The sequence below is a fragment of the Protopterus annectens genome, chromosome 13.part0, assembly GCF_019279795.1.
Source record: "Protopterus annectens isolate FY-2018-M chromosome 13.part0, PAN1.0, whole genome shotgun sequence".
In the NCBI taxonomy this organism is placed as follows: Eukaryota; Metazoa; Chordata; order Ceratodontiformes; family Protopteridae; genus Protopterus; species Protopterus annectens.
In genome coordinates, this window is record NC_056747.1 from 657,240,750 (window position 1) to 657,265,875 (window position 25,126).

General features: G+C 45.7%; 1 protein-coding gene across 2 annotated transcripts in view; it reads left to right on the top strand.

Annotated features, from left to right (window-relative positions):
- Positions 1–25,126, top strand: part of YWHAE (tyrosine 3-monooxygenase/tryptophan 5-monooxygenase activation protein epsilon) — a 958,490-nt gene that overhangs the window by 690,956 nt on the left and 242,408 nt on the right. For both annotated transcript variants that reach the window (XM_044054341.1, XM_044054340.1), the window contains exon 5: positions 12,546–12,682. In XM_044054341.1, coding sequence (XP_043910276.1) covers positions 12,546–12,682 — 137 coding nt within the window. The remainder of the gene's footprint in view (positions 1–12,545; positions 12,683–25,126) is intronic.

Genomic DNA, 25,126 nt, shown 5'->3' on the forward strand with positions numbered 1-25,126 from the left:
TTCCTTGTTCCCAGAAAAGAGGGCACTTGGCACCCCATCCTGGATTTATCCATTCTGCACAACTCCCTGGTGGTCCCCAAATTCAAAATGCTAACTTTGCAGCAGCTGCTGCCTATGCTGACAAAATGCCTGGTTAGTGACCCTAGACCTAAAATTTGCCTACCTCCACATCATAAGGGAATTCTGCAGAAAATTCCTGCGCTTCAGAGCAGGCTCGCATTTTCAGTTCTCTGCGCTACCCTTTGGTTTATCCACTGCTCCCAGGGTATTCACCAAATGCTTGGCCCCGGCCATAGCATTTTGCAGACAGAGAAATATACAGATTTACCCTTATCTGGACGAATGCCTCATTCAGGCAAAGTGCAAAGAAATGGTGCTCCAGGACAACCTCTTTGTCCGAACTCTCCTAACTTCCTTAGGGTTCACTCTCAATGAGAAGAAATCAAAGCAAACACCTTCCCGGAGAATCATTTTCTTGGGAGCACTGCTGGACACAGCATCCCAAATGGCTTTCCTATCCCCAGAAAACCAGAGCTTCCTGCCTCTCTACTTTACCCAGCTGGCTTCCAGAAGTCCCCTCACAGCGAGGAAGTTCTTGCAAGCCTTGGGTATTTGGGCATCTTGCTTCTCAATTCCTCTGGCCAAGCTTCCCATGAAAACTTCAGTGGTATCTAAAGAACCTTTGGTGTCAGCGCACTCCGCCTCTAGAGACCCCTCTCCCTCTGATCCCCTTTAAGGGCAGAGTTTCTCTGGTGGGCAGGGGCCTGTGCCAATAAGGGACTTCCCTTTATCCTCCACCCTACCGGGCAGACCACCACCAACACCTCGGATATTGATTGTGGTGCTCACCTAGTAGGCAGATGCACCCATGGCCTTTGGGATGCCCAGAACCTTCACTCGCCCATCGACCAGAAGGGAATGATCGCAGTACAAAAGGCTTTGGCATCCTTCAAACCCCATCTCATGCCAAGGGTTCTCATTATCAAAACACGCCACTGTAATGTGGTACATCAGCAAACAGGGAGGGACCTACTCTTACTCTCTTTGCAGTCTAGCCATGAACCTCTGGCTGACAGCCTCCTCCATTGGATTACACCTAATAGCCCAATACCTACCAGGGATCAAGAACATCCTGGCAGACCACTTAAGCAGAAGCTTACTTGGACCCCGTGAATGGCAGCTCCGTAGGAAAAGCAAGTCACCCAGGAGTGGGGAACTCCATTGGTGAATCTCTCTGCTTTGCACCTCAGCCACTAGTTAAAACAGTTCTGTACTAGGGAATATCACCACCTAGCGTGGAAGGTGTATGCCTTGACCTTCCCCTGGAATTCCCTCTGTGCATTCCCCCATCTGCCTCTTTTTCCCAAGGTACTGATAAAGATAAGGGAGGAGAGATCAAAGGCCGTCCTCATTGCTCCAGATTGGCCCAGACAGCGTTAGTACCCCTTACTGCGCAGCATGACATCACAGCCTCCCAGGCAGTTCCCCTGATGACTGGGGGGGGGATGCTGCACCCGACTTGCAGGCTCTCTAAAAGCAAACTGGTCCTGCACATTATCACAGAAGGCTCAGCACCAGAAAATCTTACTCTGGTAAATGGAAAAGATTCTGCTCCTGAAGCCAGTCCAGAGGGGGCAGTTCCTTGCATCCTTCCATCCCTCTTATCCTGGACTATGTAGCGGAGTTCGATAGTGGCCTCTCCTCCTCTATTAAAATCCACGCCTCAGCCATTTCAGCTCATTTTGATACAGATCAGCCCCTGTTCTCATCCGTGGATTAAACAGTTACTCAGGAGTTTCTAATATCAGACCTCCCCAAAGGCTACCCACGCCAGCCTGGACCTGAATTATGGTCTGGAAAAACTAAAATTACCTTTCTTTGAACCTGCTGCTTCAGAATTGAAATACCTCTCCTGGAAGACTGCTTTCCTACTAGCTATCACCATAGCCAGAAGGGGTTTCAGAACTTCAGGCATTGATGGCCATTGAGCCCTTCATCATTTTCCATGCAGACAGGGTCTCCTTGAGGACTAACACCTCCTTTTTGCCCAAGGTGGTATCTAATGTGACTCTCATCCAGGCCGTACATCTACCCACCTTCTTCCCTAACCTTCAGAACAATTCTGCACTCACTAGACTGTGCACAGACAGCTCAGATACTGTGTATACTATACTAAACCCTTCAGGAAAACAGACCAACATGTCTTCTTTTCTCCAGGGGCAGAGGGGAAGCCCATTTCCAAGCAAGCCTTTTCCAAGTGGATATCGCACTATCCGTTTCTGCTACAGAATCCATGGGAAACCATCCCCTTAGTCTCTTCGTACCCATTCCACTAGGGCAGCTTCCACTTCCACAGCATTCTTCAGAGGAGCTCCCACCAGGGACATCTTGGAAGCTGCCACCTGGACCTCTGTCCATTCCTTTACAAAGCATTACCACCTACCTCTTTTCTTGAAGGCTAGGGCAGGGTTTGCCTCTGCAGTTCTGCAGGGCATGCTTACCAATGCCTAGGTCTCTAATCCTTCCACCCCTCTCCTCAGCTTAGGGAGTCCTCCCACAGGTGATGACTGCAACAGTGAAACACTAAGAACATAGTGCAGTTGTGTACACTTAACCATAAATGTAGATGTTCAAGGTTATTCACTGTTGCAGTCCTTGTTTCTCCCCGTCCTTCCCCTTGTATCCTCTTTCCTTGGGGTGACATAAGCTTATGGTGGCTTTTAGCCACCAGGACCACTTTACCATATTTCCTTGGGCTTCTGACTGGTTAGGGCAGGAAAAACTGATGTAATGACATCATCTCCCTTGCTTTATAGCACTGATGACCTGACGTCAGTCACAAGCGACCACAGCAGATGCAGAAAAACATGGACTCTGGTATTCGGGCCGGCCAAGGGTTACCACAGCAGGGATAAACCACAGGTGATAACTGAAACAGTGAATACACTCCTACATTTGTTACGTATACACAACTGTACTTTGAGGATGGTGCATGCAGATGTCACTTTTATGGCCTACGTCTGCTGCTAGCTTATGTGCAGCATTGCATGTACCTTGCAGTAGTTTAAATCTTTTGTATACTGGCTGGATGTTCGGGTCACCTAGGTGGGGAATCCCTTGCGTTATAAATACTGCAGCATGGAAGAGAGATCTGTAGTTATGGTAAGATTTTACAAAACTATTCGGTCTTCACTCCCTTCAACTAATTACTTTTTTGTTCCTTAAGTGGCCCAGGGGTAGTGCATACCCACTAGAGTACATCCAACTCCTTACCTCTCCCCACGGAGCCAGTAACAAATCATTTAGACAAATGCACGTGTTTTTCGTTCAGTTCAAGGTATGGGAAGTCTAAGACCTCTGCGCCAAATTTGAAACTTCCACGGTTCTGACTCCACTACCCATAATACCCTTTACTCCAGTTTGGTATTCTGATCTGGTTTGCTGCCTGAAGACTTCAGATGTGTTAAGGGCTCTCGTGTCCTTGCGTGTAAAAGTTTTGGTGTTTGAGATGGCTAAAACCTTTTATACCTCTACCGGAAGGCTGGTCCCCCAGATGTTCGTGTTTCACTGTTGCAGTCATTACAGTTGTTATCCTGCTGGCAGGCTGCCCTCAGTCGGCCTGAATTCCAAAGTCTTGGTCCGGCGTCTGTTGCTGTCGCCTCTTCCCTGATGTCAGAGCGTCAGGGGAATAAGATGCAGCCGACGCCATTTTCTTCAGTCTCTTACCGCGCGATGCCCAAAGCAGAAGTAGTTCGCATGTGCCAGTCGGCCAACCCCTGAGATTTTCTTGTTCGAATTTCAGATCAGACGTCTTCATTAAAAGCCAAGTACCCCGTTGGGGAAACTTTTTTTCTTTCTCCAGACCGATGTCAGAAAAAGTTAGTTGCATTTCTTGTGGGAAGCAAATACCTCATAAGGACTTTCATTCTTACTGTATTCCTTGCATAGGTAATGACCACGGCATTGCTAGTTGTCTTGTGCTAGATTCAACCAATGCACTATTAAGCGTCGGTATGATTTTGCATTACACTTTTGGCAGAAGATTTAATTATACAATGTCGTCTGATACCCATCCAACTACCGGAATTCACAAGAAACAAAGAAAAGGACAGGCAACAGAGGTCCAAAACCGATGAGGCGGCTTCTAAGCCAGTCGCTGGTTCTCGGTGAGGTGCCTTCGCAGCCCCTGATGCCTGCTACTTTAGAGCCGCAGGCTGCTAAAAACTCCCACGTGTAATCGACTAGGCCGCTGGAAACCCAAGGTATTTGACCCTCTGAGACCATTTCCTCAGATGGGTCAGGAGCCGCTGAGCAGGCATCTGCTTCTGAGGGTGTTTTCAGACCTACTCAGTTATACATTAAAACGACTTTTGCTTCAAAGGCAAAGACTAAAGCACCTTTAAGGACAGAAACAAGTACAACAGCCTCATGGACAGGCCTCCATGCTCAGAATTGCAGAAGACTTAATTACTTTGATCAGGGGTTCCCATCCCCTTCCTGATAAAAGGCCTAGGCAAGAGACGGACTAAATCTTCAGATCAGGTTTCCATTTCTTCTGATTCCTCTAGTATCAGGAATACTAACTTCCTCCCTATGAGGATTCTGATGCTGAAGAATCTATCCCTTCAGCCTCTCCTCCTGAAGACTACTCCTTTGGAGAAACCTTGCATACCATGAAGGAACATTTCCACTGGGAGAGCCAAGATTTTTCAGAATCTATGAAAAGGCTCAGACTTCCTTTTACTATCACAACACAGGCCCCTAGCTGTTCCACCTGTGTTGGCCGTTGTAGATGTGTTTTCAGTCTAGTCTGACTCCTTGCCTCCCCAGGGTTCCTGACTCTCAAATTCCTTTCCAAAAACCATACTGCTGACCTAGAAACTCTCAGGGTCCCAAAGGGGTCAAGGCTTCCACTGCAAAAAAACCCTGCCCCCTCTGACAGGGATTCTATGGCACTAGACAGATGGGGAAAAAAGATTTACACTTCTACTACCTTGGCTATAAGGGCCTTAAATTGCCAGTTTCATCTGCTCAAATATCAGCAGTATATCATGTCACTGCTTAAACAGAAAATGTTAAATTCTGAATGTGCAGGATTTATTGCATGCAGCTGAACAAGTTGGAATGCATACTTTGCAATGTGGTTTTGATTCTCTGGAGGCCTCCTGCAGGGCCGCTGTTACGGGTACTGTCATTAGGAGGCATACTTGGTTAAAGGAACAAAGTTTGCCTGATCATGTCAAAGCAAAATTTAGATGCTCCATTACAGCATGACATCTTGTTTGGTGTTAAAGCAGAAGTGTTAAAGAAAATGGAGGACAAAGCAAAAGCTATGCAAACGGTGAAGGATTTCTTACAGGTACAAGCCTCCAAGATTTAGCAGACACTGGCCTACAAAGAATTGGTCCTTTCCAGTGTCAGACAGGCCACAAAGGGGCAGATCCAGATGCCGTAGAGGCAGATCCCAGCCCCAAGGTTCGTACAGGTCGAAACAGTGGGGTGCTTCTACCTCCAAAAGTGGAGAAGACAAATCACAGCCATACCGGAAACTGTCTCAATGACTTCCACCTGCCTGCGCCAAGCACTTATCTTCTGGCAGCACCTTTAGGGGGGAAACTAGCACTTTTCCCAGAATTGGCACATAACCCTGGACAAAGTGTCACAAGGCTACAAGTTTCACTTCCATACACTGCCAAGGGCAAACGGTTGGCCAGACCTGCCAAAAAATCAATGGATAGAGGCACAAAAACAAATCTCATCCCCCATGGAAATGGGGGCCATTCAACAAGTACCAAAGCAAGAGCATGGACAAGGATTTTATCCAAGACTGTTAGTACCAAGAAAGGACAAGGCCTGGAGACCAATACTGGACCTATCTTTTCTAAACACATACCTGGATATACCAAATTTCAAAATGTTGACTCTACAGCAGCTTCTGCCCATGCTGGGCAAGAAGGCTTAGCTTGTGACTTTAGACCTAAGAGAGGCATACCTGCATGTACCAATCGGACAAACATGCAGAAGATACTTCAGATTCAAAGCAGGCTCAATGCATTACCAATTCTCTGCACTGCCCTTTGGCTTATCTACTGCGCCCAGGGTCTTTACAAAGTGCCTGGCACCAGTAATTGCATTCTGCAGACAGAGGAATACAAATATATCCTTACTTGGACGACTGCCTCATTCAAGCAGAGAACAAGGACATTCTACTACAGCATCTGACGTTTGTCAAGAGATTTTTAACATGCCTAGGGTACACAGTCAATGAAAAGAAATCAAAACTAGTACCCTCGAGATAATATTCCTGGGTGCAAGCTTAAATGCAACTGCCCAGATGGCTTATCTCAGCCAGGCAAACAAAGGCAACGGACTACCTATTTCAAAAAGTTGGCAACAAAGGCCCAGTTTTCTGCAAGAAAAATTCTGCAGGCTTTGGGCTTCATGGCATCCTGCATTCTACTAATTCCATATGCAAGACTGCATACGAGGAAACTTTAGTGATACCTAAAGTGTTTGGACTCAACATTGCCACAGCCTGGAAACAAGGATTACTCTCATTCTCTGCCTGCATCAGAAGTTTTGATAGGCGAAGGCTTGTCACCAGAACAAAGGACAGCCATTCACTTTATCGCCAGGCAGACATTAACGGATGCATCAGATTATGCCTGGGGGTGGGGGTCCACATGGCAGGAAGATGTATTCAAGGCACATGGTTCGCAAACCAAATGCATCTACATATCAATCAGAGATGCTAACTGTTCAGAATGCCCTGACAGCCTTCAAGGACCTACTTCGTCCGGGACAACTACTGATAAAGACGGACAACACCACGGTCATGTGGTAATATAAACAAGCAGGGAGGCACTCATTCTTACCCCCTTTGCAGACTAGCCATGACTTTGTGGGACACAGCATTGACTTACCAAGTACATCTGCAGGCACAATACCTGCCAGAAAAGACAAATACTCTGGCAGACTAAGCAGAAACCTCATGGATCCCCACGAGTGGAAATTGGATCCACAGGTCTTCAGCATGATAACAAAGAAATGGGGATGCCCGGATATAGATCTATTTGCCTCTCCTCACAGCTACCAACTAAAAAGATTCTGCACAAGGACTCATCACAGACAAGCATGGAAAGTGGACGCCTTATCTTTCAGCTGGAAAAAAATTAGCAGTATATGCCTTCCCTCCACTGCCTCTCCTCCCAGAGGTACTCCTATAGGTCAGACAAGAAAAGCCAAAGATACTGATTGCCCCAGACTGGCCCCGCCAGTACTGGTATCCAATCCTAAGGAACTTGTCTCGATGCCCGGCTTTTTAATTACCTCATCTACTGTCCCAACAAAACAATCAGATCCTGCACAGCCATCTCAAGACCTTAAATCTGGCAGCATGGCGGATAATGTAGTCATACAAAACGCACCTCTCACAGAAGCTGTGATGGATGTCATTTTGGAGGCTAGAAGGCCTAGTACTAGAAAATCTTATGCTGGAAAATGGAAGGGATTCTGTGCTTGGAACCAGACACAAGGAATTGACACAGCTGTACCAAATATCCCTCAGATTTTGCAGTACTTAATTGAGATGCTGGACAAAGGCCTATTTTTTTAATCTAAAATTCATGCCTCTACCATTTCGGCTCATTACAATAGAGCCACCAATCTTTTTTCATCCTTTAAGGCAGTACCTCAGAGGAGCCAAAAACTTAAGGCCTCCAAGGAGATCACCAATACCTGCATGGGACTTCAACTATGTCTTGGAAAAACTCACCCTACCTCCTTTTGAGCCAGCCGCTACAGCTGATATAAAGTTATCTTGGAAAACAGCTCTGCTCCTAGCAATAACTTCTGCAAGACCTGTTTCAGAGCTACAGGTACTCATGGCTGAGGAACCTTTTTATCATTTTTTATCCAGACAGGGTTTCTCTGAGGACAAACCTGACATTTATGCTTAAGGTAGTGTCCAGTGTGGCCCTTAACCAAGCTATTCATCTGCCAACTTTTTATCCAAATCCACAGAACAAGGGAGAGAGAATTCTGCATTCTTTGGACATACACAGACAGCTTCGATTCTACATGAACAGAACCAAAGTTTTCAAAGCAATTACTAGTGGCATATGCTGCAGGATCACAAGGAAAGGCCATCTCAAAGCAGACTATTTCAAAGTGGATAGGCCACTGCATTCGTTTCTGCTATTCACAACATGGCAAGCCAGTGCCTAAGGGCATTAGGCCTCATTCAACCACAGCAGCAGCCACTTCAGCAGCCTTCCTCAGGGGAGTACCAACCAAAGACATTTTAGAGGCTGCTACCTGGAGGTTAGTGCAAACCTTTACAAAGCACTATCATTTACCACTCTTAAGTCCAGGGCAGGCTTTGCCACTGCAGTTCTGCAGGGCCTCATAGCCGCCCTTAATGCTATTTAGCTCCAGCCTCACAACCTTAGCTTTGGGATTCAACCCAATTGTAATGACTGCAACAGTGAAACACGAAGAACATAGTACAGTTGTGTACACTTACCATAAATGTAGATGTTTGTGTATTCACTGTTGCAGTCCAGGTTACCCACCCGCCATCCCCCTTACTTTTGCTGGAACATATCTGTACTTCTGCAATCTATACAACCTATGTAGGGTGTTTGCTTGTAGAGGAAGGTAAAATATTGTTTGGTGCATGTATGTTTTATTAACATATTTTTAGCCTACCCTTTTGGGGGCTCCTGACATCTGGGGCAAGAAAAACTGAAGAAAATGCTGTCTGCTGCATTTTTTATACTTCTGATGCATTTTTTATACCTCTGACGCTCTGACGTCAGGGAAGAGGCGACCGACGCTGGACCAAGACTTTGGAATTCAGGCCGACTGAGGGCAGCCTGCCAGCAGGATAACCCAATTGTAAAGACTGCAACAGTGAATACACTCTAACATCTACATGTATGGTAAGTGTACACAACTGTACTTTATAGTGTAGAATTTAGTTTTCCTAGACGCAGCTTGATAGTGTGTTGAACAGCATGTTAATTAAAGATACTTTGGCGAACAGTAAAACACCACTGTGGTTTTAGATTTGTTGGTCACTTCGTAGTATTTATAATACAAGTGTTGCATTCAGCCACTCCTCATTCTGGCTAAATCTCAAGCCTTTAAGTGTTCTGACTTTAGGCATAAATTGCCCCCTTAAGATCCTCACAGTATATTGCCTGGGCACTACCCATTTGTGCATACAATGCTTTTAATGTGCCTGTTTTAACGCTAGAGCTTTACAAGCTCACCATGCCAAATTGAAGGGATTTCTTCCTCCACTACTTTTGCTTGGCCTGCCTCTTCTGCCTCCCTTGCTAAGCAACAAGACTAGGCTTGGTCTTTAAGGCCCCAGAAAAGGTTAAGGAGAAAAGTAAACTGACTTTTTCCTTCTCTGTCTAAACTGTCTTCAGATGTTTGTTCCAGGAGATTGGAACAGACAGCATCTCAGTCCTCTCCATTCTCCTGTCTCCGTTTTCACTGGAACTGGTGAGCCCACGTTTACTCCAGTTTTGCAGGACACTTCTCTGCTACCCAAGTTACCAGATTAGAGTGCTTTCCATGTGTTTAGTTGCAACTCTGCTCATCCCGGCATCCTTATCCAACAAGACTAGTCATACTTCAACAATCACTCTTATACTCCTAGCCGGATTTCACACTAGTCATTCAGTGGATCCTTTAAGTTCAGTGACTTAAATGTTCACCACCCCCAAAACTCCAGGATTCAAATCACACAAGTATGTAAGAATCACACCAGTTGGTGTATTGCTTCTCCATCAGTAACGGAAGCCTGACCCTTGCCAGGCACAACCACTACTACAGATCCCTTTGGAGTGGGAAGGCATTTCAAGGGAGGATGGTCCAAGGTTCTTGGTCACATCTAGAGGCTAAACTTCAAGTGTCTTGGAGGTGAAGACTGTCCTAGTGTTGCAGGCTTTTCAGGACTTCCTCCCAAGGATGTGATTTCTGTCCAGACAACATGGCAGTGTGGTATATTAAATGGGAGTGGAACCTGATACCCTCTTTGTAGACGCTGGGTATGTGGCGGTGGGCAATGTCTTCCCATTGTTTTCTGTTAGTCTCTCACAGTGGATGTCCCCAGGATACTAGAGGACAAACTGAGCAGGTAGGTTCTTCCTCGCAGGTGGTCCCTCAACCAAGCAGTGACAACTAATATATTCATTTGCTGTGGCCAGCCTTGCTGTGTGACCTTTACGCATGCTACCTGAAACAAATGTCGCAGGTACTTTGCCCTGATTCCCCACCACAGGGACAGTCACAGAAGGATGCTCTACTCCCCATTTGGCCCACAGGACACCTGTGTATACCTTTCCTCCAATACCCCTGACAACCAAACTTAAAGCCAGAAGGTGCAAGACCAGAGTGATCCTCATTGCTCCCTTTTGGCCTCTGCAAGTTTGGTTCCCTTTCCTGTGGCCCCCTGTAGTAGAACTCTCTGGATGCTGGATCACTGTCCAAACTTGTCACCTGTCTGTAATGCCTCTTCCAGACCAAATGTCCGTGAAATTGTCCTCATGGTTCTAGTTCTAACTAGTCAGAGATACTAGGCTTTCTTCAGTAGTCTGTATTATCTCCGCCTCTCAAGCTGCCAAGAATTTTCAAAGTAAATGGAAGTGTTCCCTTTGGACTTTGTCAAAGGGTTTGACTTCTTAGAAATTTTCATAGTGAATCTAGTTTTTATGTGATGAAAATATATAAATGACCATTTCCAATTATCAGACAAAATACCTCCATAGCAGGTCTTGAAAATTTCCAAAACCTTTCTCAAAGGAGCCTTCTCGCTGTGACCCACAGATATCCTTCTCTCCCTGGGATATCCGCTTTCCTACAAACATTGACTAGTCGCCCCCACACACACACACACACACACACACACACACACACACACACACACACCTGCTTCTGCAGACTTAAGTTTGTCTTGTAAGACAATTTTCCTAGCTGCAGTCACTTCAGTAAGATAATTGCTGAGCTACAAGCCCTTTCTTGTAAACCTCCCTATTCTTTTTCCATAAAGAGTTGCACTAAGAACTAAAGCATCCTTTCCCCTTAAGGTGACATCTGAAGCAAGTCTGAATTTGTTGACCTACCAGTGTTTTCCCCAGGATACAGGAGTATGGACTGCAATTGCTAGATGTTAATCTCAAACTCTGGTTCTGCTTTCATAGAACAGTACTTCAGAAAGCTGGACCAAATATGTATAGCTTTCTCCAGGGCAAAGCTTGGTAAGGGCATCTTCAAAGTTCCACTGACAACCATCCAGAGTATTTTCTTTGCCTATGTAAGAGATGTCTCTTAGCATACAAATGCAAAGCTCGTTCTAAAAGGACAGCAGTTTCGACCGCCTTTGACAAAATGGATAGGGAGGCATTTTGAGGGGAGGGTGGTCCATAGTTCTTGGTCACATCTAGAGGCCAAACCACATCCCTCTCTCTAAGATGAGGGCTGTACTGTCGTCAAGAATGTCCTTCCTTGATAACACCCAGATGTTTGGCAGTCTGTCCCAAAGTTTGAATAGGACGTTGGTAGACATCTGATACAAAAGTTGTGTGCTTACTGTAATAGATCCAAGTTTTGTTTGGTTTGACACCCCTCCCTCCTTTCAATATTCTGACATTTCTTGGTTACTGAGTAGATGCCACCTGAGACCCTAACAGCTTCTATGCTTCAGCTTTGCTTGTTTATATAATTTATATTTTGTATTCTTTTAACTTTATAGAATATTAGCCGATATCTGGAAAACTCAATCTGAGGTACTAAGGTGGATTGGAGAGAATTTTGGGTAGGGGAGGTTGTAGCCCTGGGATTGAAGCTTCAAAGACACAGGTCTGATCTGACAACACAAAGGTTGAACTGGACTAAAATAAAACTACAAACAGATCTGTTATGGCAAGTATGACTTCAGCTCATCTGTTCTACCATTGAGAGTACTGAGCTTCTGTTTGAAGCTGCCCTGATCAACATTATTTTGGTATACACTTCCCCAATTGACTGCAGAGCACATAACTCTGCAGCCTGAATGTAGATTGGTTCTATTTTGGTCTAAAGTACAAACCCCCCCCCCCCTCACATGTTGCTTTCATGGAAGTGTCATTGCCTGTTTCAGCTCTGATGCGCATGAAATGAGTGCAAGTTTCACTTGAGTTCTTTGATACTTAACAGTGCATTTTGAACCATCATGCATGTTTTGCGAGTTTGCCAGTTGCGACCTTTTTGCATTTTCCTGTGAATGTTTAACATTGGTTACAGCAGTGCAAGTTTGCTCTTCTGCAGTTGTCTAGGACCAAGATTTCTTGCATATTTAAAATGCTGCCACTACTACTACATGGGTTTGCTGGACTATAAGGCACTAGTAACATTTAAACTACATTTTTAGGGTTAAGTCGCAACAGTAAAGCTGAACTTTAAGATTCATGGTGTGCTGTTTTTTGTCAGGAGTCTCACTTCCATGCGATTTAAGGAAACCAAGTTTTTACTGTTCATATTAATTTTGTTTCTAGGTTGGCAAAGGCTGCATTTGATGATGCTATTGCAGAACTGGATACATTAAGTGAAGAAAGTTACAAGGATTCCACACTGATCATGCAGTTGTTACGTGATAACTTGACACTATGGACTTCAGATATGCAGGGAGATGGTGAGTTCTACTGAAATATTATATTTAAAGGAGTTCTTGTGAGGTGAGAGTACAGTATATGAACACAACAGGCTTCCATATTTTTAGCAGAGCTTTATATTTACATAGAAAGGTTTTGTGATCTGCTAGTCATGTATATTCCTCCTCAAAACAGCCTGATGTGGTTACCATTTTACTTTGGTCTCGTGCTGTGCTGCGTCGAGACGTTTCTGAAATGAGCCTTGTTCCCGGCTTGTATGAAGAGTCCCATTACTCCTTGAGACCAGAGCAAAGTTGATGTGCTGTTACAGCTTCAGATTTGTATTGTGGAACTAGTTTGGGTGCTAGAAGACTTGCTGCTGGGTCTCTGAGCCTTGAAGGCCTTAAAGCTCCAGATCTGTTGTGCAATTTATCAGAATGTATTTTGATCTGAAAGTGGTTTGAGTTTGTGCTTAATTGATACTTTTTCTGGATGAAAGTGGAAGAACATATCCGCAGTACCCTGGATTTTTGGTTTTCCTTAGCTTTGCTTCAATCTGACCATGAGTGCAAGTGTTTAGAGTAGCTTGCAGATGGCAGTATCTTGTTGCATTATGGGCACGTTACCTAGTTTTATACAAAGCAACTTTCTTAAAGCCCAGGTTTTCCTGTCTGCCCCATTTATCTCCCATACTACAGTTAAAGTTGCTAACAGATTCCCAAGCTTATAGCATTACTTAATCTGATTAGAGCATTTTATATTGTGTCATGTGCATAATTTTCATCAATGTATTTGTCCAGTTCTTTCCTTTTATGAAAGGAAATCCGTGCAGCATGTAACCCCATGCTGCTGTTTTTGGATAAACTGGTTTTCTTTGCTAGCAGTTAGGGTGAAAAAGTTAGATGTAATAAGACAAATGTTTAAAATGCTAAATGATTGTTGGGTAAGCTAATCCTTTAAGAACGAATAACATTTTTCTGTTAGGGAGAGCTTGATGTCCCATAGCTTAAGGGCTTTTGAGTCCTATCACGTTTTAATCCTAATGGTGAGCATAGGTGTTTTCATTTGAAATGGGTAGCTCCTGCCCATTGCATGGTTGTAGATTGGCTTAGGGTTTTAGTGGTGTAACGAAAATATGACACTGCATCTGTAGTGAACTGGTAGTCCTGGTTCCTAATGAAAAATCTATGAATTGCTGCCAAAAAAATAAATGGTTTGAGTATTGAAGGACATACTTCAGGTGACCAGCCTAGTGGGGAGGAATTGAGGAAAAGGTGCAGCATAGACTGCCCTATTCACATGCTGCAGTATCCATAACATAAGGGAGTCCACCTTCGGTTGACTCAAACATCTGTCCATTTTACCAAAGTTTAATTGCTACTGGGTAGGTATGTGCATTTGCCTGCATCACTCAGAATACTTCTGTAATAAATGGACGATATCTGGTATAAAGCAGGTATCAGCATGCGCCTCTGAGAATTTCTCTGCCACCTCTTTGACTACCAGCTCCGGTTATCACTTGCTTGGAAAAATTACCTCGTGCTTCACCTGGGTTCAGATAAGTACCTCATAGGGGTGGTTGCCTTTTGCTATGGATTTTCTTCAGTTAATGTTGGGTAGAAAGAGCAAGTGTCACTGCAGAAGTTAATTCCCCAAAAGCTTTCATGATCAGTCTAGACCCAGAATGACAGTACGTTGTGCGATATTTGCAAAGCCTTCATACCAAAGATTTAGAAGCTTCCTCGCTTCCCTCAAGTCATTTTAGAGAATCAGTATCTGAAGTGCCTAGCACAGGATATGGATATGACGGCTGGCTCTTCGGAAGAGCCACAACTCAAGGGCCAGGAATCTTAGGCCTGAAACCACATCTGCTGCCTCTACCCCGGGCGTCCCTCCCAATGCCGATGAAGGCCCGGAGGCCTTATCGGAAACTGTAGATTCTCCCTTGACTGGTACCATGGCGGAAGCTGTTAAGGAGACTGCCAGCATGTCAGAGGGAACCACAGGCATCCAACCCAGTCGCTGGGTGGTAGGACCACTGCTTATTTCCCGAGGCCCGCATGGGCTTACTCAGGTTGTGGTCCAGGAAGTTCTTTTGGATGTTGTGGAATGTCACCAGACATCCAGACTCCCTACTCTACAGTATTTATCAGAGTAGCATAAAAAGAAAATACAGAAAACCCAACATTTTTCTCAGGTCCAACATGCTCTTCCATCCGAACAAGCCACCGACTGGCAGGCCTTTACCCAAGGTCTCTTGAATGCTTTCATGGCCAGACACAAACTCCGGTTCAGGTTCCTTTTCCCTCCACCCCTTGGAAAAGGCCTTTGGAAGATCTTTCCTCTGAGGATGAAGATTCCTCTGGGGATGACTCTTGCCTCCTCTCAGATTGCTTCACCTCTAGGGTATGCTTCCCAGAGGAGAAGTCCAGTGGAGCAGACTCCCCTGGGAAGGTAACACTTTTGGGGAAACCATTGTTCAAATGAGACTTTCAAAAGGGATTGCAGCCGGGTATCAGACTAGGTATTGCAACTTTTTATGGATGGAATCTTCTAATCCTTCTGCAATCCCCCCTGTCCAGCCTGCCTTTTTGGATGCCTCCAAATCCCCAAACTCCTGTTCCTAAACAATCGACAGATTCTACAAAGTACAAACAGATTCCAGGGCTCTGACCACGCAGATATCAGTAGTTCAAATAAAATCATTTTATTCAAACAACGGTTAGCACGTTCACATAAGCTTAATCAGACCATGGTCTGGTGAAGCTTATGTGAAAGCGCTAACCGTTTGAATAAAATAAGATTTTATTTGAATTATTGATAACTGTGTGGTCAGTCTGAGAGCCCTGGAATCTATTTGTACTATTCAATATTTTTATTTGGGCTGCTTGGCATTTACTCTTCTTGGTGTAGCTCTTACTGAGTCTATTTTACTAGATTCTACAAAGTGCTGGAGGATGCCAAGTTCCTGTTTTAAGGCCCCATCAGCTGACCCAGCTACCATTTCTGTGGCTGTTGATAAAACCTCCAAATTGCTACCCTCCACTTCCTTGCTTCCATCTAAAGTAGGATTATGGAGAGGTTGGCCAAACGTTACTTCTGCCACCTTGGCTGTTAGGGCCATTAACCATCAAACCCACATGGCCAAATATGCATTGGCTCTGTTGATGGATGCAGTCATGCAATTTGGAGAACTGCCCTAACAAGTCCAAAATAGCCAACTACTTGAATCTTAGTGAAGGTACCAGACCATAAAATGTAGTTAAGGTGCAATGGGAGGCCTCTGCTAGGTCAGCTGCATCAAGATCAGTCCTAAGAAGGTATTCTTGCCTCAGGCTGCAGCTTTGCCAGATGACATCAAAGCAAAACTTAATGGACAACACCCTTGGATGAGCCTTATTTGGCTCTGCATCTGCTGAGCTCCTCAAGGCCCTTCAGGAAAAGGGCAAAGAACTTATGAACATCGTTGTCCCCTGTTCCCTGCTTCCAGAGGAACTGCGCTGTCAAGACTTTGTTAGGAAGCCCTCTAAACGCCTTTCTTCCAAAGAGAGGATTCCAGAAAGCAGGCCCTTTCCAGATCCTCTTCCTACACCTGCACAAAAACAGCCCTTTTAGGCAAAACCTGGTATTCTGTGACTACCGGGTCCTAAACCCATCTACTCCCTTGTCTTTGTCTCTCCTAGCTTGGAAACTGATTACCCTGGACTATTCGGTCCTTACCATTATCAAACAAGGTTACTTCATGACCTGGGAATCCAGACCATCCTTTCGAGGTATTCCTTAACCCCCATGAGACCAAATGTTTTTTCCTCCAGTCCTGCATTCCCTAATATCCCAGGCCACCATTCAAGACGTGCCTCCAGACCTAAGAGAAAAAGGATTATATTCCAGAATGTTTCTAGTCCCCAGGAAGGAAAGTCCTTTGAGGTCTATCTTAGACCTATCTCATCTAAACACCTTTCTGAAGGTGCCATCCTTCTGCATGCTGACTCTTCCTACACTCCTCCCCCTCCTGATTCTCTCAGGCTTACACAGTGTCCTTTGATGTAAAAGATGCTTGCTTGCACATCCCTATCCACCCACTCTTCAGGAAATCCCTTTGGTTCTCTGAGGATTCTTTGCATTTTCAGTTCTGTGCTTTGCCATTTGGTCTCTATGGCCCCCCCAGAGTAGTCATAAAATGCTTGGCCTCAGTCCTAGCCTTCTGCAGAATGCAGGTCATTCAAATCTTTCCTTAGTTGGACAATCTCCTCATTCAGGCCTCATCCCCAGGGGTTGGTACTAGAGCACCTAAAGACTACACCATGACCCTGCTAACCATAAATCAACAAGTCTTCCCTGACCCCATCTCAGGACCTTGTGTTCCTCTGCAGGATACTTGCAGCCCAAATGATGGCCTGCCTCCTGACAAAATTCTGACCCTCATCACTTATTTTCAAGGACTAAATCCACAGCAGTCTGTCTGCCAGGAAGTTTCTGTGTCTTGGGATTCATGGCTTCCGGCATCCCCATGGTACCCATGGCAAGACTGCATATGAGGCATTTCAGTGATTCCTGAGAACAGACTGAAAACAGCATCTGCATCCTCTAGTGTTTGTGGTCCCCTTCATTCCCTGCGTAACGAAAGAACAAAAGTGGTGGAGTTCTGATTTAAAAAAAAAAAAAAAAAACATGCCTTCTTATCCGGCCCCTTCCCCCATCCAGGATCTGTACAGATGCATCAGGCAAGGGCTGAGGGGCAACCATTGGGAACTGGAGAGATGTTTCCACCCCCCTCCCAGTTGAGGGAGCATATAATCAAATGAGGGCCTTAATTTTTGCCCTACAAATATTTAAGTCCCAACTGTTACCAGGAGTGCTATGGTGATATCCAGTACCACTGTCCTCTGGTACATCAAGAAGAGGTGGGGTGGGACATGGTCCTACATCTTTTGAAGACTGGCTGTCTGTGGGAGATTGTTCAGAAGAGCCAGGGTTCTCTCCTGGCAGTCTGTCCCCTCAACTCACTGTGATGGCAGACTTGCTAAGCAGGTCAATGACTCAATCCCACAAATGGGTGATGTCTCATTCCTATGTTGCAGTATTCTAGTTGAGATTTCCTGCCTTCAGGCAACTCAAAGCTTCAGCTTGGCTGTTGCAGCAGAGTGGGATGTCACATGCAAGGCCATAAACCAGGGGCCTTAAATGTGACATCTCACATAATCCTAAACTTTTCAGCCGCAGATGACCACATTGTGTTAGCTCATCAGACGTCTCAAGCTAAGTAACCTGTTGGGTTTTTGATTTTTCATATCTGATTGTTATTGCTTAGGCTTGGTTTGTTATAGCAGTTTATAGCCTATGGGTAAAAAGGGCAAATGCCAATGTGGGTGCCACATCCCCATAAAGAAGCCCATGATAGGTGTTTGCTTAGGCTGGGAGCACGACCATGCCACTTGCTCTGTCAGTCGTTTGTGTGAAAGACCCTATGCAACCGTCTGGCCGCAGCGCCTTAAGCAGTTAGCCCTAAGAATGGATCCCGCTTTTGAAGCCGCCACATAACCTCCACGTAAGAAGCCCAAGCTTCCTAGGCCTTTTCGCCTGCTGCTCCAATACCAGACTCCCAGCCAGGTGCATATTTAGGAGCTGAGGAGCGCCTGGTGGATCAGTCTACTTCCTGTGGGGAAGCCATTGCTTAGCCGACGACTGGCATGTCCACGGAGCCTACCCAGACTACCGTAGTGGTTGGGGAACCAGAGTCTGTGGTGCCTCCGACTAGGATCCAGACTTCTGATACGGTTCCTACTAAATCTGATTCCAGGCCGGTTCTTACATCGACCCCAGCAAAAAAAAAATCATACCACTTCCACTAAAGGCCTGCCTGACTCTGTCCTTCACTTCCGTGATGCAGGCCTTCAGCCTCATCCCCCACTGCTCTGTCTTAGCTCAGCCCTAGGCCTGCTTCAGCCTCTTCCGTCCCCATGCCATCTCAGGTTAGGGATGAAAAGCATGATACTTCATTCTCCTCCACGGAGGATTCCATATTTTACACCTCCCAATGAGTATTCTTCTAATGAGGAATCTATTGAGGGGGTTCACCCCCTGAGGATATTGGATTTGATGCGACCTATAACCAAAATGAAATTACTTTAAATGGGACACCTCACAAATGTCTGATACAAGAGATATTTTGGGCTTCAAGTTAAATCCCCCTCCCCTTCTGCTGTCCTGCCAGATCGTGTTTCACTGTTGCAGTCATTACACTAGTTATCCTGCTGGCAGGCTACCCGCATTCGGCCTGAATTCCAAAGTCCTAGTCTGACGTCTGTTGCTGTCGCCACTTCCTTGACGTCAATGCGCCAGGGGTATAAAAGATGCAGCAGATGCCATTCTCTTCAGTCTTTCTTGCCTCGTGCCAGAAGCAAAAGCAGTTCGCAAGTGCCGGTCGGCCGACTCCTGAGATTTTTGAAATTGAATTTCAGATCCGAAGTCTTCTATAAAGCTAAGTACCCCGTTGGGGGAACATTTTTCTTGCTCCAGACCGATGTCAGAAAAAGTTAACAATTGTATTTCTTGTGGGAAGCAAATACCTCGTAAGGATTTTCATTCTTACTGTATTCCTTGTCTAGGCCCCGACCACGATGTTGCTAGTCGGTTTTGTGCTAGATTTAACCAACGCACTAAGCGTCGGTACGATTTTGCTTTTCATTACTTTGGCCGAAGGTAATGCCCTCAGAACAGCCCACGACCAGAGTCGTAAAAAGCGCAAGGAAAAAGAGAAGGACAGGCATCCGAGGTCCAAAACTGACAAAGCCTCTTCTAGGCCAGTCGCCAGTTCTCAGTGAGGCGCTTTCGCAGCCCCTGACGCCTGCTACCTCAGAGCCACAGGCTGCCTCCAACTCCCACGTAGAGACAACTAGGCCTTTGGATAATCAAGGTATTGGGCCTTCGGAAATTAATCCCTCAGATGGGTCCGGAGCCGTTGAGCAGGCATCTGCTTCTGAGGGTGATCATCGTGCATGCAGCTGCAGTCATAACAGATGGGTTCTCCTGCCGTCAGGCGGGTCCTCGGTCGGCCGAATTCCAAAGTCTAGGTCCGGCGTCGGTTGTCGTTGCTTCTTCCTGACGTCAGTGCGACAGGGGTATAAAAGAACCAGCCGACGCCATTTTCTCCAGTCTTTCTTGCCGCGCAGTGGCAGAAGCAGTTCGCAAGTGCCGGTCGGCCAGCTCCTGAAATTACGAAAATTTTGCAACCAAAGTCTTCTTGAAAGGTAAGTACCCCGTTGGGGAAACTTTCCTTGCCTCAGACCGATGTCAGACAGTTAATTGTATTTCATGTGGGAAGCAAATACCGCATAAGGATTTTCATTCCCTCTGTATTCCTTGCTTAGGCCCAGACCACGACGTCTCGGTCTGTCATTTTTGTGCCACATTCAACAAGCGCACCATTAAGCGTTGGGCGGAGTTCGCCCAGCATTATTTTGGCAAAAAATTTAACTTATGTCGTCGGATACTCAGACTCCAGTTTTGTCTAAAAAAACGCAAAGATAAGGACTGACACACGAGGTCCGCGGCCTCTACCGACACCACGCCAAAGCCGACTACAGGTGGTCCGGTTCTCAGCGAAGCACCTACGCAGCCCTTGACTACCGACGACACTTCATTGGCGGTGTCTTCTGTGCCCGAGGTCGCAGGCTCCTCTGCCCACACCCCGACTACAGATACCGAAGCCACTCATGGTGGTGAATCTCAAAATGTAGACAGGTCTGCCTCCTCTCAAGGTGTCTTCAGACCTTACTCTTCTTTTTCCATCAAGGCTTTCACTAAGTCTAAAGCAGCCATGCATTCTAAGAGACAAAGCTACACAGGGCCCTTCTCCAGGCCCCATGCCTAAAAAACAGATGTTTAAAATGGCTGAGGATTTACTCATCAGGGGTTCTCAACCACCCCCCTGGACAAAAGGCCCAGAGTGGAGGAAGAATCCCCCTCCTCTGACCAGGCCTCCATTATATCAGAGCACTCTGAACAGGAACATTCTTACTCCCCTTTTGAAGATTCTGATTCAGAGGAGTCAATTCCCTCTGCCCCCCCCCCCCCCCCCGAGGATTACTCATTTGGGGAAACCTTGCATACCTTAAGGGAACACTTCCACTGGGAAGGCCAAGAGTACTCTGATTCCAAGAAAAGGCTTAGGGATTTTCTCTTGCTACCTCAGCACAGGCCTCTAACTATACCTCCTGTCTTAGACATACTAGATGATGTGTACTTGGAGGCCTGCCTTAACCCGGATTCTTTACCTCCAGCCCCAGTCAAGCCTGACAGGTACTACCGGGTTCCTGACTCACCAATTTTTATACAAAAGCCATGCGGCTGACCCAGAAACTATCTCACAGGGCCCCAAGGGGATTAAGGCTTCCACTGCTAAAAATCCATTACCTTCCGAGAGAGATTCCAGATCCTTAGAAAGGTGGGGGAAAAAGGTATATACCTCGGCCACCTTAACCATGAGGGCATTAAACTGCCAGTTCCATATGCTAAAGTACCAACAGTTTCTGTTATCACAATTGAGAAGTAAAATGTCACAACCTGAACAACCAGACTGGAAGGAGTTGCAGGATTTGATGCATAGTGCAGAACAAGTGGGTAAACATACCTTGAAATGTGGTTTTGATGCTCTAGAGGCCTCATGTAGAGCTGCTGTTACAGGATCAGTGATGCGTAGACATGCCTGTCTCAAGGAACAAAAACCTTACCAGATCATGTCAAAGCTAAATTACTAGATGCCCCTCTTCAAAAGGATGTATTATTTGGTGTTAAAGCTGAGGAGGTATTAAAGAAAATGGAGGAAAAGGCTAAATCAATGCAAACAGTGAAAGATTTTCTACAGGTACAACCTCCACATTTCAGTAGAAATTGGCCTTCCAAAAATTGGTCCTTTCCAGCCACGGACAGACCCCAAAGAGGTAGATGCAGGTGCCCGAGGGGCAGAGGGCAATCTCAAGGATCGTTAGAGGCAGACAATGGCAAGCTCCTACACAGAGGTGGTGAGGATAGTTAGCAGCCATTCAGAAAGCAAGCCCAATGACTTTCCCCTTTGCATGCCAAACAAGGCTCAAATGGCAGCACCCTTAGGTGGAAAACTGGCATTATTTTCAAAAAATTGGTATATTGTCACAAGACAAATGGATCCTGGACATTATAAACAGAGGCTACAGATTCCATTTTCACACCCTTCCAAAAATGAGAGGCATGCCAAACCTGCCACACAATCAAAGGGCAGAGGCACAAAGACAAATTTCAGATCTCATGGACATGAAAGCTATTCAAGAGGTACCTACTCACGAACAAGGTCAAGGTTTTTATTCCGGACTATTCCTGGTACCAGGGAAGGGAAAAGATTGGAGACCTATTTTGGACCTATCCATCCTAAACACATTTTTACTCGTACCAAAATTCAAGATGCTCACTTTACAGCAGCTTCTTCCCATGCTGGGCAAGGAGTCTTGGCTGGTAACATTGGACCTCAAGGAGGCATACCTGCATGTCCCAATCAGACAATCTTGCAGAATATACCTTAGATTCATAGCTGGCTCAATGCACTAGCAATTCTCTGCACTGCCCTTTGGCTTATCTACTGCGCCCAGGGTCTTCACAAAATGCCTGACACCAGTAATTGCATTTTGCAGACAGAGGAATTCAAATGTATCCCTACTTGGACAACTGCCTTATTCCAGCAGAGACCAGAGACATTCTACTAAAGCATCTGGCGTTTGTAAAAAGATTACTAATTTGCCTAGGGTACACAGTAAACGAAAATAAATCAAAACTAGTACCCTCTCAAGAGATAATATTCCTGGGTGCAAGCTTAAATACAACTGCCCAGATGGCTCATCTCACGCCAGACAAAGGCAACTGACTTCTTACTTCGAAAGCATGGCAACAAAGACCCAGTTATGTGCAAGAAAAATTCTGCAGGCTCTGGGCTACATGGCCTCCTGCATTCTGCTAATTCCATATGAGGAAACTACAATTGTATCTAAAAAGTGTTTGGACTCAACATTACCACAGCCTGGAATCATTAATTTCACTCATTCCCTGCCTGCAACAGGAGTTTAGATGGGCAAATGTTAACAGATGCATCAGTTTATGCCTGGGGGGGGGGGCGCACGTGGCGGGAAAATGTATTCAGGGCACATGGCCCCCAAGCCAAAGGCATCTACACACCAATCAAAAAGATGTTGGCTGGTACAAAATGCCCTGACAGCCTTCAAGGACCTACTTCATCCAGGACAGTTGCTGACAGACAACACCGCAGTCATGTGGTACATAAACAAGCAAGGGGGCACACATTCCTACCACCTCTGCTGACAAGCCATTATTTTGTGGAACACAGCATTGACCTACCAAGTACAACTGCAAGCACAATTCCTGCCAGGAAAAACAAATGCTCTGGCAGACGAACTAAGCAGAAACCTCATGGATCCTCAAGTGGAAACTAGATCCACAAATCTTCAACATAACAAGGAAATGGGGATGCCCAGACATCTTTTTGCCTCCCCTCACAACTGCCAACTTTGTGATAGGACTTATCACAAACAAGCATGGAAAGTGGATGCTTTGTCATTCACCTGGAACAGCCTTACAGTATATGCCTTTCCCCCACTGCCTCTCCTCACCAAGGTACTCCTAAAGGTCAGACGAGAAGCCACAAATTATACTGATTGCCCCGGATTGGCCACGCCAACACTGGTACCCAATCTTAAGGAGCTGGTCTCAAGGCCCAGCCTGGACATTGCCTCAAATTCCTCATTTACTGAGCCAACAAAAGTCAGATCCTGCACAGCCAACTCAGAACTCTAAATCTAGCTGCATGGCGGATAGTGTAACCATTCAGAATACACCTATCTAAAGCGGTTATGGATGTTATTTTGGAGGCCAGGAGGCCCAGCACCAGAAAATCTTATGCAGAAAAATGGAAGAGGTTGTGTGCTTGGAACCAGGCACAAGGAATTGACACGCTGGCCTATCCTCATAAAGACCCATGCCTCTGCCATTTCAGCTCATTACAATACAGACCCACCTATTTTTTCACATCCATTGCTTAGGCAGTTCCTCAGGGGGGCCAAAAACATAAGACCTCCAAGGAGAGCACCAATACCTGCATGGGATCTCAATTTTGTCTTTGAAAAACTCCCACTGCCTCCTTTTGAGCCAGCCAATACAGCTGAGAATTCTTATCAAAAACAGCTCTGCTCCTAGCAATAACTTCAGCAAGAAGAGTCTGAGTTACAGGCATTAATGGCTGTGGAACCTTTTATCTTCCATCCATACAGGGTTTCTCAAAGGACAAACCCAACATTTATGCCTAAGGTAGTGTCCAGTGTGGCTCTTAACCAAACCATTCATTTGCCTACTTTTTACCCAAACCCACAGAATAAAGGGGAGAGACTTCTGCGTTCTTTGGACATACACAGGCGGCTACACTTCTACTTGGACAAAACTAAAGCTTTCAGAAAGACTGAGCAACTTTTAGTGGCATATGCTGCAGTATCGCAAGGAAAGGCCATCCAAAAGCAGTATTTTTCAAACTGGGTAGGACACTGCATTCGTTTCTGCTATTCACAACATGGCAAATCAGTGCCAAAGTGCATTAGACTACAGTCTACCAGGGCAGCAGCCACCTCAGCAGCCTTCCTCAGAAGTACCAACCAAGGATATTTTGGAGGCTGCAACTTGGATTTCAGTGCACACTTTTACTAAGCACTACCACTTAACTCTTTACTCTAAATCCAGAGCAGGCTTTGCCACTGCAGTTTTGCAGGGCCTTATAGCCACTCCTAATTCTATTTAGACCCAGCTGTCCAACCTCAGCTTTGGGATCAACCCAAGTGTAATGACTGCAACAGTGAAACACGAACATAGTACAGTTGTGTACCTACCATAAATGTAGATGGTTGACTGTATTCACTATTGCAGTCTAGGTTACCCACCATCCCCCTTTCTTTGCTGGGGCTTATCTGTACTTCTCTATCCTATACAACCTATGTGGTGTATTTGCTTGTAGATGAAGGTATTGTTTTTTAGTGCATGCTTTTATAAGCGATGTTTTTTAGCCTACCCTTTTGGGGGCACCTGACATCTGGGGCAAGAAAAGCTGAAGAAAATGGTGTCAGCTGCATCTTTTATACCCCCGGCGCACTGACTTCAGGGAAGAGGCGACAGCAGCCGATGCCGGACCAAGACTTTGGAATTCAGGCAGACTGTGGGTAGCCTGCTAGCAGGATAACCCAAGTGTAAGGACTGCAACAGTGAATACACTCAACATCTACGTTTATGGTAGGTACACAGCTGTACTTTAAGGTATAGTTTTACCAAACTATTTCGTCATTTGCGTTCACATCTGATTCCTGACTGCAGGGGGTCAGCTCGCCCAAAGTTCAATGAGTGTACCTGCAGACTCCCTTACACTGACAGTGTAGTGGTATGAGAGGTGTTGATCAGCAGAA